Source organism: Talpa occidentalis, unplaced genomic scaffold, assembly GCF_014898055.3.
Source record: "Talpa occidentalis isolate TD23 unplaced genomic scaffold, MPIMG_talOcc4v2.1 talOcc4.16, whole genome shotgun sequence".
In the NCBI taxonomy this organism is placed as follows: Eukaryota; Metazoa; Chordata; class Mammalia; order Eulipotyphla; family Talpidae; genus Talpa; species Talpa occidentalis.
The window spans coordinates 67,183,520-67,199,178 of record NW_023601653.1 but is presented as its reverse complement, the minus strand read 5'-3'; the positions used below and the strand labels follow the sequence as shown (position 1 = coordinate 67,199,178).

General features: G+C 39.6%; 1 protein-coding gene across 2 annotated transcripts in view; it reads left to right on the top strand.

The window, feature by feature from the left end:
- Positions 1-14,136, top strand: part of GABARAPL1 (GABA type A receptor associated protein like 1) — a 34,823-nt gene extending 20,687 nt beyond the window's left edge. Inside the window, exon 4 of one of the 2 annotated variants that reach the window (XM_054696452.1) lies at positions 13,015-14,136. In XM_054696452.1, the coding sequence (XP_054552427.1) occupies positions 13,015-13,116 (102 nt within the window). In that variant the 3' untranslated portion in view covers positions 13,117-14,136. Of the gene's footprint in view, positions 1-6,445; positions 7,815-13,014 lie in introns of those variants that run through there. The other variant, XM_037514365.2, reaches the window with a different exon arrangement.
- The last annotated feature ends 1,523 nt before the right edge of the window (positions 14,137-15,659 follow it).

Below are 15,659 nucleotides of genomic sequence, written 5' to 3'. Positions count from 1 at the left end.
AGGGGCCTGGTTGTTTCCTAAAAGCATGAGTGAGAAGAATGATGAAAAATTGTATGAATAAGGAGAAACTCCGTGACAAAGCTGTGAAGCAGGATGGCATGATTTGAGACCAGGAGACTTGAATTGTAGAGTGCATCAAAACCAATCAGAAACCAGAGGTTCTAATTCCATTAACTCTAGAGGAGAACTAGAATTTGCATTTCTAAGAAGTTTCCAGGTGTCTTTGAAACTACTTTTATCTGATTAAATGACTTTGATTAGTTAACTTGCAAGACAACCCTCCTGTATGGCTCCCCCATCCCATTCAGCACAGCTTGAGTCTGGATTTCTCCAGCACCTGTTGATTGTGCTTATGGCCACAAGGTGGTAGGCCAGCTCCATGTAATAATGCACTCTTGTTACTGGTTGCTATGAGCATTTCCCCATTTATCACTAATAAAAGAGTGCCCAGAATTTCTGTAAACCAACACCGCAGACTCTTTTTAAAAAGATTTATGTATTTATGTATGTATTTATTTATTCATACAAGGATTGTGGTACAGGCCAGAGGTGCAGGGGTGAGAGGACTCACCAGAGACAGAATGGGGAGCAGAATAGGCAGATTTACTGAAACACACTGAGGGGAGTAGCAGGCCAGACAGGAAAGGTCTGCTGTGCCATGTGGGTCAACTCCCTGACTGGGGATCGAACTCTTGCTGCAGTGGCTGGCAATAACTTGATAGTGCTGAGACTTAACCCCTTGTTCCACTAGGAAGCCCTCCTTTTCTTATTAAGAACATCAATCCTTTAGGATTAGTGCCCACCCTAATGGCCTCATTTTAACTTAATCACCTCTTTATAAGCCCCAATCTCCAAGTACCATCACATTCTGAGGTAATGAGGGTAGGACTTTCGCACACAATTCAGTCCATAACAGAGACCATGGCAAGTCTACTGACTTTCTCATTAACCATTTTGTTCTGCAGGACCTAACTTCTGGGTCATTGATATTGTTACAGGGCAGGGAGAGGGGCAGCCCAAACCCCGCAAACCTGCCTATTCTATATAGGGTTCTGCCATCTGCCGCATTAACACAAAACATGAGACTTTAATGGAAAGAACTTTAATACAATTAGGAAACAATACAGGAAAGGCAAAGAATCTAGTTTCTAAATCAAGCACCCAAAGTTACCCGTCCCCTCGTAGGTAAAACTCCATCCAAATGGGATTGGCCCAGAGCAAGGCCCCAAAGCCTGCCACAAGTCTAAAGCATCTTCCAGTGGGGACCCACAGAAAAGAGTCAGAAAAAACCAGACAAGCCCGGAAGGAAAAGAGCAAAATCAACATCAAGATAAAAGCTGCCATGGTCACCTCCCAACGGGTGTCACCCACATCTGTGTCACCCAGTCCACGACCAAAAGGCAAGCGCAGTCTCTTCACGTGTCTCTAGGCTCCATGCGCCTCCTCCAGGTCTCCTTCTGGCTCCATCCTGCTTCCTTCCTCAGTCTCCCCTGCAGCTTCTTCTCTCCCTGCTCAGCTCCACCCTCCCTTGGGTGGGGCAGGAAACCTGGAACCTCCCTCTTTCCTGGGGACCACCCTGTTACAATATGTCTGTAGAGTCTTCTTGCTTCTTTATATTCTACTCACATTTATTTCCCCACTAGAAAAAAATAACTCATGTCTGTTATTCATTGGCTTTTATTATCTTACATTTATTTAATTTTATTTTTTATTTCTCTACTTTCACTTGTGATAATCAGTATGCTTTCTTTATTTTTAGACTTATATTTATAAAATAAGTTCCTAGTTTAAGATTGTGTCCTTGCTAAAAATGATATTTAGTTACAGAATCTTAACACTGATTATGTAAGGGAACTGCTAAGAAAAGGAAATCTTTCCCTGTTAAAGAGTCATAGACCTGGAAATGTAAAGTAAATAACAAGTTTGCTTCCTTAATAAGCATGTCTAAACAAGGCCTGGCAGCCTGCTAGGCTGATTGAGCCCCCAGGCCATCCTCCAAGATCTGTTTCCTTCCCCTTTTCCTGTGTCAAGAATTTGTATGCTAACTAACTAACTTTATCAATGTAAAGTGGTTGTGTACAAAAGAAACTCTTTGTCTCTAGACCAGTGCTCAGACCTTAGGGACTACCCAGGTCTGGGGCCTCAATAAAGTTTCTCCTCACCTCACCATTCTTGAAGCATCGCTTGTTCTTCTGCCTGGGTAAAAGGCTAGAATTTATTTCTGCAACAATTACAAAGAATGGGTTGGTATTTTTAATATAATCTCCAACAATGTCCTAAAGGTTAAATCCCTGTGCTATTGTTGTCGTTTTTGGAGTCTGTGGGTTTGGAGTGCGGATCCTTGGGTTCACTCTGGGAAAGGTTTTGTTAGGGGGAAAAGGATGTCCTAAAGCTAATTCCATACAGGCTTTGTGGACTCCACCCCCACCCCAGGCCAAAGCCAAAGACACTGGGAACTCCAAATCCCATCACCACCAAAGGGAAGGTGGCTGGGACCTGAGGGTGGGGTTAAGCAGCCAGGTGGATATAAAAGGCAGACACGTGGGCTTTGGGGGGTTCCCCATTTTGGCTCTCCGCCAGCTCGCAGCATCCGTCCGGCCAGCTCTGAGAGTGACTTTGGGTTTCCAGGTCGGCGAATCGGGTAGGACGCATTAAAGACTTTATTTCCCTATTTTCTCCCTGAGTTGTACATTTTCCTTATTTCCTTTTCCCTTGTAAATAAACCTTTTATTAACCTTTTGTGTGTGCCTGTAGTGGAGTATTAATAAGTCCCTTGGAAGCGCGCAGGTGAGGACCCACAGCCAGGCAACCCGTTCAATATCAGGGCTGCCCTATAACAGCTTCACTAGAGCTCCCGTTTCAGCGGCACACAGCAAGTTTCCCAGGCGAGTTTCTCCACGAGACAGAGACATTAGTTATATTTAAAGAGCAGGTTTATTAGGGAAAGAGAAAAGGACAGGTTTTGCTAAGAGAGACCTGCATGGTTGCAGGTGGGCGGCCTTGACAGGTCATGGGCTGGCAGGAAGCTGCCACCCTGCAGAGGGAGAGTTGGTGATGATACCGGAATTGTCAGGCCTAGTCTCCCAGCCAGGAACAGATCCCAGGCTGCAGGGGCAGCGCTGAGCCCCAGCCACAAGACCCCCACGGGTTTGTGTCTCACGAAGCCACAGCAGGAACTTCGCAGACGCTCAGGCAAGCAAGCGAGAAGAGGCAGTTTGTTTAGAGAAAGAAAAAGTTTATTGAGAAGAAAAAGAACAGAAATAAAGTGGGACTCCCAGGCCAGGGAACCAGGCCAGGGAGGGGCAAGGAAGCCAAAGTAGAGTCGTGTCTCAGGGAATATAGACCTTCTTTCCCTCATTATTCTAAAGCTCCACCAGTCTCTCTGTGATTGGTCAGTTCTCGGCTGTCTCACTTAATTTGCTACTGAGTGGGGGATCTTCACATTCCTTATCTAGCAGGTCTGTCTTTCCCCATTTGTTGCATCTTTATCTTTATGGCCCAGTCCTCTGGATGGGCATCCCTGCATTGAAGTTAAACAGCTGCCCTTCTAATGTGTCCATAAATTAAACCACTCTCCATTTCTCCAATCTCCGCCTCCCTTTACCACCTGAAGGAAACCAGGACCAGCGTTAACAATGTTGTCCTTGGTCCTGAGATGTTTGTTTTTCCTAGTGGAATTGGTTACATTCCCTTGGTTGTCCTTATCTCTGAGGCCTCCCTAAATTCTTCAGAGGTCCCCTCCTGCACTGTCCCTAAAACTGCCTAATTTCTCGCTTGCCCTATGTCTCAGTGAGAAGAGGCACCTGCGTAGGCACAGGTGGGCAGCGGGAGTGCTGCCCCGAGCCTGTGCAGAGACTGCACTGATATAGTCCTTGTCTCTTTGGGAGTGGTTACTCCTCTGTGGAGTGGCTGCTTATTGCTGATATTGGGTAACAGGCAAAACTAGAAAGGGACCAGAGATTCCAGGGTGGGCCCAATCTCCATATCTTTCCCCTCAGGCCTGTGCTCCACTCCCTATAGCATCTGATCCTGCTTGGGTCTCCTGCCTTGTGATAAAGCATTGGTGTGTAAGGTCCGACATCTACAGCTGGGTTAATGGTTATGTTATTCCCCTCTACAGCCACCTCCTTGTGTGAGTCAGGTTTTAGTCTTGTGAGGCCTCCTTTCCAGTTTTCCTATTCTTAGCCTCCATCAGTTGCAGGCAGGCAGCCTTGAGGCGAGTGGCCTCCACTGAGGGAGGTCAGTGAAGAGAAATCCTGGCCTGGTACAGGTCACGGGCAGGCAGGAGACTGCTGTGGAGGGAGAGAGTTGGTGAAAAGAGGCACCTGTATAGTCACAGTTGGGCAGACGGAGTGCTGTCCTGAGCTTGTGCAGAGATTGCACTGATATAATCTTCTTCTCTTTGGGAGGGGCTCACCCCTTGTGAGCCTTTGGTTAGTTGCTGATTTTGGATAACTATGCAGAATCTGAAAAGGACCAGAGATTCCATAATGGGCTCAATCTTTGTATCTTTACCTTTGGATGTGCACTTGGATACCTGCTTGGATGTTATGCTTTGTAATCTAGGTGTGAGTGCCTAAGGATCTTGGTTTCCAGCTGTGTCAATGGCTATGCTAATCTCTTCTACTCCCACCTCCTTGTATGAGCCAGGTTTCAGGTTTTGTGGCACCTCCATTTCAGTTTTTTTTTTTTTTTTTTATTCCTGTCCTCCATCACTACCACTTCTACAGCATGGCCTGAGTTATCCCCGGCCAGGGAGCCATCCACATGATGCAGCAGACCTCTCCTGTCTTGCCTACTGCTCCCCTCAGCAGTATATTTCAGTAGATCTGCCTTTTCTGCTCCCCTTTCTGTCTCTGGTGAATCCTCTCACTGCTCACCCCCCACCCCCGCTGCCCCACCTTGGCTACATCCCAGTTTTTCTAAGCAAAAATAAATAAAATCTTAAAAAAAAGTTCAAAAAATCACGGCTATTTGATACACTTCATATTTCAGCATTAATTTTTACTAAACACTATTTCTTATGGTGAGAGTTGTCTTTATGCTTGTTCTGAAAACTTTTTGATCTATTTCAACCACCTTTCTGGGTGATACGGGCTCAGTAGGAACTAGGGGCAGGTAGTAATTCTATTCATTAAGAGTTTAATCTTTTGTTTGTTTTGTTTAAGATTTATTTATTTATTTATACAAGCACTGGGTACAGTCAGAAGCGCTGGAGGGTGAGAGAATTCACCAGAGCCAGAGTGGGGAACAGAACAGGCAGACCGACGAAATACACTGCTGAGGGGAGCAGTGGGCATGGCAAGAGAGGTCTGTGTGCCATGTGGGACCCTCACCTGGTGGCCGGGGATCAAACCGGCGCTGCAGAGGCTGTGGGCAGATTTGCAGCCCAACCCTCAACCGCTGTGCCACCAGGGGAGGCCCAAGAGTTTAATCTTTTTAAGCAAATTTATATAGCAACACCAGGGTAATTTTTTTGTATATTATTATTGAAATCCTCCCCCATAGCAACTTAGTTGTTGTTCCTGGTGTGTCTTTATTTTCCATTTAATCAGTCCATTAGTCTATTAATTCCATAAAATATGCCTCTTTTTTATATTCTATTAAAAGACATTTCTAGGTTAAAAAGGATCATGCAAAATGTGATGTTGGTGTTTGCAGACCAATAAATGCTTGGGAACCTGTTGTTTTTCTGAGCATCTGACTCTTTGGTTTTCCCTCCTCTTTTCTGAGTGGGTAAAGGTTGTCATGATTCTGAATATAGGGCCATTTCCTGTGGTCACACTTGCCCCAATGAAATAGCACAAACAGTGGAATTAAAGGAAAAAAAATAAAGTGATAATACCACCACATCCAGACTGTATGCCCTGCTTTGCTCTCCTTTCCTCCTGAAGTTTTAGCATCTGTTCCTTGGCCAGGTGCACTGCTTTGGCTCCCTATACATTTTGCAGCTGCCTCTTGTTCTTTTTTCAGAAATGCTGTTCCCTCTACTCAGCACCCACCCACCTTATCCCCAAGACTGTATGGTTCAATCCCAATGGTGTGGGTTGTGGTGGGCGGGTGAGATATACTGTTGCTGAGGTGAGAAACTGCCCTCCTGAAACCTATACAATACTGTGTAAATTAAAGTGAGCTCAATTAACAACAGTGACTAGTGTAGGAGTTAAATGTTATTTCAAGTGCAACTAGTTTGTGGCTAGAAATATTCCAAGCTGCACAGTATGATGTGTCAGTCACACATTATATACACAGAACTGATTCTTGGTGTCTGGTCAAAAAATGATGGCCTGATTAACCCCAAATGACCATCTTAGCAGCATTTCTGGAAATTTCAAAAATCAGACAATTCAGTTACAGTTTAATCTCCAACTTTACTGTAACTAGTGACCTCTGTGTTCTGAGCCCCAACATCTTTCCCTACCTTAAATTAACTTTCTCCTTCCAGGAGGAGGATCCTTCCCTGGCACCAAGGACCACATCTGCTGACATTCAGCAAGAGCCCTCTGGGGTGGACTGGGGTGTCCACTGAAAATGGGCACATTGCTCTTATACCATCTCATGCACCAGCTGGACACAAGAAGCCAAATAATTCCTGGACTCCATGCATGGTACTGAGCAGAACTCTGATGGTAAAGCAGGGGCCCTGCCTTCCCTGATCAAGTGTATGTTGACCAGTGATCAAGGGTCAAAGCTGACACTGGATATCTAAGTGGAATCCTGTGTGATATATGACCTTGAGTCTGCAAATACAGCACATGTATACACACACGCTCATACACACACACACACACATACACACAAGAGCCAGCAACACATAAGGCTTCTAAACATTCTTGGTAAGAATGGCACATATGAAAAAACAAGCAACAACAAATGTTGGTGAGGATGTGGTGAAAAAGGAACTCTCCTATGTTGCTGGTGGGAGTGTACACTGGTCCAATCACTATGGAAAGCTGTCTGGAGGTTCCTCAGTCTACTGAAAATGGAACTGCCATATGACCCAGCAATTCCACTCCTATGGCTCTACCCAAAGGACACAAAAACATTCATTCAAAAGAATACCTGTGCCCCTATGCTTATTGCAGCACTATTTGCAATAGGTAAAACATGGAAACAACCCAAATGCCCAAAAATAGATGACTGGATCAAGAAAATGTGGTATATATACACAATGGAATATTATTCAGCATTCGAAAAAGATAAAATCATGCCATTGGCAGCAACATGGATGGAGCTAGAAGGAATTATGCTCAGTGAAATAAGCCAGAAGGAAAAAGAAAAATATTGGATGGTTTCACTTATAGCAGGAATATAGGGGAACCAAATAAAACAAGGGGGGTGGGAATTGTATGGGGACTATAACCAAGATGAAAATGCATACATTGTGCAAAAATGAAAAATGATGTAAAAATATACATAAAATAAAATAAAAATGCTCATAAAAAAGACATCAGTGTAAAAAAATGTTAACAGTGCAAAATACAGCAAAGCAAAAACAGACAATTATAAATCAGAGACATCCTGCAGGGGAGGAAGTGGGAGAGGGATCAGAGCAGGGGAGGGAGGAGCACAGGGGACTGAGGTGATGGTGACATGCATTGGTGAAGGAAACTATGGGGACTACACCTGAGGGGCTGGGGGAAGCAAATACTGTTTAAAAATGAACAATGATGTAAAAAAAAAAAAAAAAACAATTGAAGGAGGGTTTGGAAAAAAATGTCATGCTATAGAAGAATAAAGAAATACTTTTCCTGCAAAAAATACCTTTATTTCACCTGTGAAACATGATTTTATATACTCACGTGACTCTCATGTAATTAGAATCTTACCTCCAAAAATAAAATTTTAGTATAGAAATTGTTTTTAGTAGTTATAGGACATTCCTGTTTTTTTTTTTTCTTTCAAAGGTTAGCCACTAAATGCTATTTTAAAGATAAACTTTGCTTTCTCTAACTGTCCTACAGCATTTTGGCTTCAGTTTGCTTCAGTTTGCATCAATTATGCATGACATTCATAACGTTTTCATTTGTTCATGCTGCTCAGATCACAAGTCTTTGTTAGTATTTAGTGTGATGTCTTCTGTAATTTTGAACATTCACAGGCATGCTTTTTTTCCAGGATAATTTATGGGTAAACTGTGAATTCCAAAAGCAAAATTCATCATAACAGACCATTAAGAGACATTGCTTTAGCAGACTTATTACTCTTAATACACATTTTCTACTTGTTTTCCTGAAAGAGTTCACCAATGATCTATCTATCTATCTATCTATCTATCTATCTATCTATCTATCTATCTATCTATCTATCTATCTATCTATCTATGTATCTATCTATCTATCTATCTATCTATCTATCCATCCATATGAAGTTCAATGTGAAGTATAGCATGTAAATGAGATGAGAACAGTGGATCTGGGGAAGACTTTCAAGTGTGATTTGTTGAAAAATATTTAGCAGATTCTACCCTCAGTAAGGAAGAATGTTTCAATTGTGATGTGTGCCTTCCAAGAACACCATGCAGAAATTGTCAGCATACCCACCATAAACTTACCATCACTGATATGGATTGATGTCTTTATTCAAGCCAGTAACAGAAACTGATAAATAAATAATATAGAGACAATAATTACATAGTGGATGAGAACTGAAAGATAAGGAGACCTATATTCTTTAAGCTTGCTAGAGTTTGCGGGGCATCGGAGAGGGTGATGAATTCTATTAATGTCTTTTTCTTTTATATTCCAAACAATAATTAGCAGAAAAATAATCAGTCCTTATGAAGAAATTTTCTATTTGATTCTTGAAAATTCTTTTTTCCACTTGTTTCTCACTGTAAGATACATTCTGAGGGAAAAAATGTTATTTGCTTAAATTAGGAGCCCTGTCTATTTTCAAAGAAGCAATATTCTTACGACTGATTTGATGATTTGTTGTTTGAAGTCAGAATGGCATAAAGATTGTACTCGTGATCTCTAGGGTAAGACTATGTTGGCTTAAATCCTGGTTTTCATTCTCACTAGCTCTACAACCTTGGGAAAGCTTCCCATCTTCTCTGGGCTTCAGTTTGTTTATTAATATGATCACATTAATTAGTATGGCAGCATTAACATAAAGGACTATTGAGAAAGTACACACTTTCACTTAAATACTGAAGAAGGACCAGGAATATTAGAAACACTCAATAAATGTCAATTTTTTAGATGCTAATTGTGAGTAGGTTCATTTTAGTTTTATGTCCTATGTAACTTTTTTCCTAATTTACCAAGGTTTGAAAATTTCATGTATTAGTATTTACTTCCACAAGCAAATATATTAATAATTTAAAGTTTACATGATAGCTTTAAGCCCATATTTTAACTTTTCAGGTGTAAGAGATTTCCAATAATAATATTGAGGTTAGTATGCATAGTATGTGAATGAACACAAGATGTTAAAAAGATCTTTATAACTGTCTTCTGGATAAGAAAGTACAGGAACGAATAGCATGCCATACACTACAAGACTTCCTGGCTACTTGTCTGGATCAGACTGGAGCTCAGTGATTCAGAACAGCTTCCTTGCTGCCAAGGTTTTCTTTTCAGCGAAATAAAATACCAGTTTTCTTCAGGGAAGCAGGAGTTACCTTGATAGACAAAAAGTACATACATTAAAATAACTTCATCACCCATAGTCACTCAGCACATTGCAATTTTTTTTTAAAGATTTATTTATTTATTTATACAAGCACTGGGTACAGTCAGAAGCGCGGGAGGGTGAGAGAATTCACCAGAGCCAGAGCGGAGAACGAGAGCAGAGAGCAGAGCAGGCAGACTGACGAAGTACACTGCTGAGGGGAGCAGTGGGAGGGAGGAGAGGTCTGCGCGCCATGTGGGACCCTCGCCCAGTGGCCTGGGATGGAACTGGTGCTGCAGAGGCTTCTGGCAGCTTCGCAACCCAGCGCTCAACCGCTGTGCCACCAGGGAGGCCCCGCACATTATAATTTTTTCATGATTATTCACAACTATCCTCCCCAACTTCAAGAGAAGTCTTGAATCATGAGCATTTTTCTAAGTGCTCCATAGTTTTTAAACTATTTTATTGATGTTGTATTGGTTAAGTATTATATTGGTTGATACTTTAATTATAATTACATACACAAGATTAAATTTAAGCAGGTTACATGTGTTAGCAAGATTCCCATTGTAATCTGACACATACCTCTGTTTTGCTATAGGATTTTGCAGGATGCATTGTCAGATATGTTGTAGATATTCAAGAGGTCTTCTACACAACGAGCTGGAATTCATAAAGTTTGCAAAAGAAAATATGTTTTAAGACTTCATCACTTTCGGGCCTCCCCAGTGGCGCAGCGGTTGAGCGCTGGGTTGCGAAGCTGCCCGCAGCCTCTGCGGCACCGGTTCGATCCCTGGCTGCTCCCCGGCCACTGGAGGAGGGTCCCACATGGCGCGCAGATCTCTCCTGCCGCCCGCTGCTCCCCTCAGCAGTGTACTTCGGTCCTTCTGCCTGCTCTGCTCCCCACTCTAGCTCTGGTGAATTCTCTCACCCTCCCGCGCTTGTGACTGTACCCAGTGCTTGTATAAATAAATAAATAAATCTTAAAAAAAAAAAAAAAAAAATAGACTTCATCACTTTCAAATATTTGGGACTGCAAATAAAATAGAAATCTAGGGCCTCCCCAGTGGTGCAGCTGTTGAGTGCCATGCTGAGAAGCTGTCTGCAGCCTATGCAGTGCCGGTTTGATTCCCCGCTGGCCAGGGAGAACCCCACATGGCGCAGCAGACCTCTCGTGCCTCACCCGCTGCTCCCCTCAGCAGTGTCTTTGGTCCATCTGCCTGTTCTGCTCCCCGTTCAGTCTCTGGTCAAATCTCTCACCCTCCCGCACTTCTGACCTGTACCCCAGTTCTTGCACAAAATCAATAAATCTTAAAAAAAAACCCAGAAATCTAAAATTTCCTAAATAACAATTATCTAGTCACTTTTTTCTTATTAACTGGAGTGAATTTTAAGTTATCATTTGCAAGTGACTGATATTAGAGTATGAACTTTTTTATGACACTTACTTATAAGGCCCTAACTGGTGCTTTAATATTGAAGTTTCTGCATCTGATTGATGCCACTCTATGTATTTAGGAAACCTGGGCATTTAGGACAGAATGACAGAAACTATCTTTAAGGCATAAAACACCATTGTTATACTACACATTCTATTAGTCACAAAATACTATTTATTCAATCATAATCACAAATATACATCTGTCCCCTCTTCACAGTACCACAAACTTTTCCTTATTCAGATTTTCATTATTTTTATGTTGAGCTGTTATAATAGTCTACAGACTCTATCTTTAATCTCACCTACAATATTTTCTTCAGAATGCCTCTAGAGGTAAGACTGTGATGCACAGTTGAAAAATGTGACCCTTCCAGCTGTCTTCAGAGACTATTGGCTGTTTATATGTTAAAATTTAAGTGTATTTCAAGTGAAATTTTGCAAAATTTCACTGATTTTTTTTTTGACAGCTCTATTTTCATTTCAAATCTGTAAACTTTAACTTTCATAATTTCTCATTAATGTGGTTGGTATTGTTTTGAAGGCATTGGCACTCCATGTGCACCACATAAATTTGAAAAGCCAGAGCAAATGGAATGCACCTAGCTTAAATTTATTTTAGTCCAAATAGTCTAAGGCTACTTCTAAGAGATTATGGAAAGTTTCACTAAATGTACAGAAAATCTTTCTGTATGCCTGATTTACCAAGATTGGTTCCCAGTCCAATTACAAAATCATGTAACTTGTTGGAAATAGAGTTTAGTCAAATACAGACTCATATCACTCACATCATTTCAGATCTTAAGTTCTCTGCACCATCCTGCTCCAGCTTGAGACTTAAATGCATTGCTGAACTAATGAAAATACATGTAATAAATATTGCTGGGTCATCTCCTCATAGGCCATTTAGAGACTGAAGTTAAATATCTTTTTATGACAAACTCACTGGAACAAGAAGAGTATATTATCAAACTTTCCATTCCCTCAAACTTGCTGTCTTCCATGATTGTTCCCTAAATTGGAAGATTCCCTATTTAAACATATTCTATATCCATTCTATGATGGAAGCTGCAGGGCACTGATCTGATACAAGCTGAAAGTAAAGTAATTATTCCTTTATCTTGTTTAAAATGATCCTAAGTGAAATAAACCAAAAGGGGAAAGATAAATACTGGATGGTTTCAGTTGTATGCGGAATATAGAGAAACCAACAGGGGCAGGATAAAAGTACAATGGAGAGAAGTCTTGATTTATTCTTGTTGTCTTACAGTAATTCTTAACAGTGTATATCCTCATTTTAAAAATTATACTTGCCTTTATGATGTTACATGGTAACTTTGGCCATGAGTCAATCAATGAACTAAGGAACAACCTCGTCTGAGCCTACAGACATGGTGCCAGAGTTCACAGACCAAGTGAGGAAGAGCCTGATAAACCATGTTAGGATTATTAAATTTACACTGAATTTAGAGTATTAAGAAGATAATAATGAAGGTATGATGAGTTTGTAAACTTTATATTTTGAAGAAGTGATGCTGGAAATTGATTGGAAGGGCTAAAGGTGGGGTAGTTAGATCACTTGGCCTTGTATAGTAATAGAGATGAGGGAGATTGTTGTCTAATTTCATGGTAGGTAATACATGGATACATAACTTGGATGACTTGTGGCTTCATTTCACTTGCCATAAGTGTTAAGAAACACAACAGGATTAAGTTCCTGGTATTTTTCTTCATTTTGGTAAGATTTAGAGCCAGGAAGATAACTTTGTTTGGAAATGTAGTATATATACTAGGTGTTTTGTAAAAGTTCTCTAAGAACAAATGTCCAGTAAGAGAATAAAATATGGACTTAGATAATAGGATGTTAGCTCTTGCTGGTATATAATAAAATTGTTCATTTTTTTTCAAGTATAGGAGTGTTCTTTTTAATTCTAATTACTTTCTTTTCCTTTTTTTTAAAGATTTACTTATTTATACAAGAACTGGGGTACAGGCCAGATGCGCTGGAGGGTGAGAGGATTCACCAGCGACAGAACAAGCAGACTGATGAAATACACTGCTGAGTGGAGCAGTGGGCGAGACAGGAGAGGTCTGCTTCACCATGTGGGATTTTCACTGGCCAGCAGGGATTGAGCTGGCACTGCAGTAGCACAGTGCAGCGCTCAACCACCTGTGCCACCAGGGAGGCCCCAATTCTGATTATTTTCGTGTCAGTAGATTTTTCTGGCAATATCCCAGTAAGGAAGTATATCATATGCAGATAATTTTGGTATTAGTTTTTAATATCTAAATAGGTGTTCCTGAACTATTGCTTTGCTTTGATTAGGAAATAAAAATGTTGGGAGATCATAATTTTTTCAGTCACCCTTGAACTTCCTGATTCTATTGAAAATGACTCTAGTTTTTCTTTATGAAAGATAATATTCTCTGAAGGTACTTATAGATACCATACCTTTAACTGAGATAAGTGTATTTCCTTCTACTTGTAGCTATTTCTTTTTCTCCTTTATATTGACATTTGTACATTTCTATATAAATGTACAACCTTATCCCTAATTTTGACCACAATTTTATTATCATTTAGCATTCTTCTAGCAAAATAGAATATTATATCAGTTCTTTTATGTAAGGTTTTTGCTTATAAGTTTGTAAGGGGTAGACATCTTCCTGTGTCTGGAGATAATTTGAAATAATGGTAAAGTCACCTTATTGATTTGGGTGGAACCTTCAACTTTTGCTGGATAACTAACATTTTATCTAAGAATCAGCTTGTGTTGTTAAGATATTTTCAAATTCATTCTTAAAAAAATAGTCAGGTATCTATTTGGATGTACATCTTTGATTATTCATTTATCTAGAAAATCTAGTTATTTTATTCAATTTCTCTACATTGTCTTGCATTTCTTTATCATCAGATGTGTCTTTGCAGAATATATTTCAGCAAGCCTTTTTAATAATTACTATTGAACATTGTATATTATGCTTTATATTCTGAAACAATTCTCTTTGAGATTATAGTAGTATGATGTAATTGTCTTTTGGATGAACTTATACTCTGTGTTTTGACCTGTTGTTTTCTATGTTTTATAAATCTAATTTATCTTGCTTTCAATATTTGCAGAAATTTTTCACGTTTCTGATTTGCTAGTAGTGCTGTTTTATGGACTTATTTTTTAAAAGTTATATATTTTAAAATAATATTAAGACATATTGAGTTAGAGCAATGTATAGATTTAGTCCAATATCCCGATCACTCATTTCATTTTTTGATAATACCTGTCCATCCTCTTTCCCTTCCTATATTAAATTTGTGTTTAAATTACTTGACTCAATGATCTTACAGTTAATTTTTAATAGGACCCACCAAAAACATCTATAAATATTTTCCCATTTTATTACATCTAATTGTTGGAGATTCTATGTCAAATAAGGTGTCTTAAGCCTTCTTTTCAAGTTTATTTAGCAAACAGAGGACACATGGACATTTTATACCAAATACAGAATGCTGCTATTATTTTCCCTTTTTATTATCATATTCAACTACCTATTTATTAACATCTTTGGTACATCACTTGAGTCTTTCCTAGTGAATTGATAAATTGAATTGATAAATTAGTCTTATATTTAAAATAACAAATGAGAAAAAATGCCTTGAAGATTTTTTTAAAATCAATTTTACTTCCAAAATTATATAGCTACGTAACTGACTAATAAATGAATAAAATTTGAGGGAAGAATACATTCTTGTAATTTAAAACAAATTAAGGAAAGAACTTTAAAAATTACTTACCCTTAGCAACCATAACTGCAGCCACTGCCAAAGTAATTAAATAAAGGAATGCAAATATTATTGCAGCCCAGCACCATGGAGACCCTGTGCAAAGAGAAAGAAATGGGCCACTGTGACATCAATAGAGAGAGGATGCAGGAGTTGGGAATGGAAAGAATTTGGTTAGGAATATTCAATCTACTTGAATGAGGCTGAAATCAAAATTCACAGCAGCACCACATTGGGGAAAAATACACCCCAGCCTGTGAAGGGGACTCTGAAACTTATTCTGTTTATTTGGGTAGTCAGAGAAGATGGGGATATTTTTATACAGGAACAGGTTGTTTGTGGAATAAGAAGGTATCCTATTAAGAAAATCTTCCAAAAACTGTGAAGGAGCCTTTAGAAATCCTACTGGAGATTAAATTTATCAGTTTCCCCCAATTATAAAAAAGAGATTTCTTCCTACTTTGGAAGGAAGAAAGTTAAGAAGTAGGTTAAGAATAAAACTCCTAAATAGCTGTTGCCATAGATATTTATTAAGAAATACATTATAAAGTCCCCCCCCTTTTTTTGTAGGAATACTGAAGCAGTGAAGAGACACTTGACTTTTGCAAGAATGAAATATTAAACTGCAAAACTATATATGCATGATTCTTTGTTCTATGACAATTAAATACCTTTCTAAGCCTTTTGGCCACCAGTGATTCTCACATTTTTTAAACACTGCACTTTAGGTACTTTAACCAGTTTAAAAGTTTGGGAAAGAGTGATAATTTCAACTCAGAGATTAGTCCAAGAATACTTGTTTTTATGATTAGTTCATTAAAATATTCA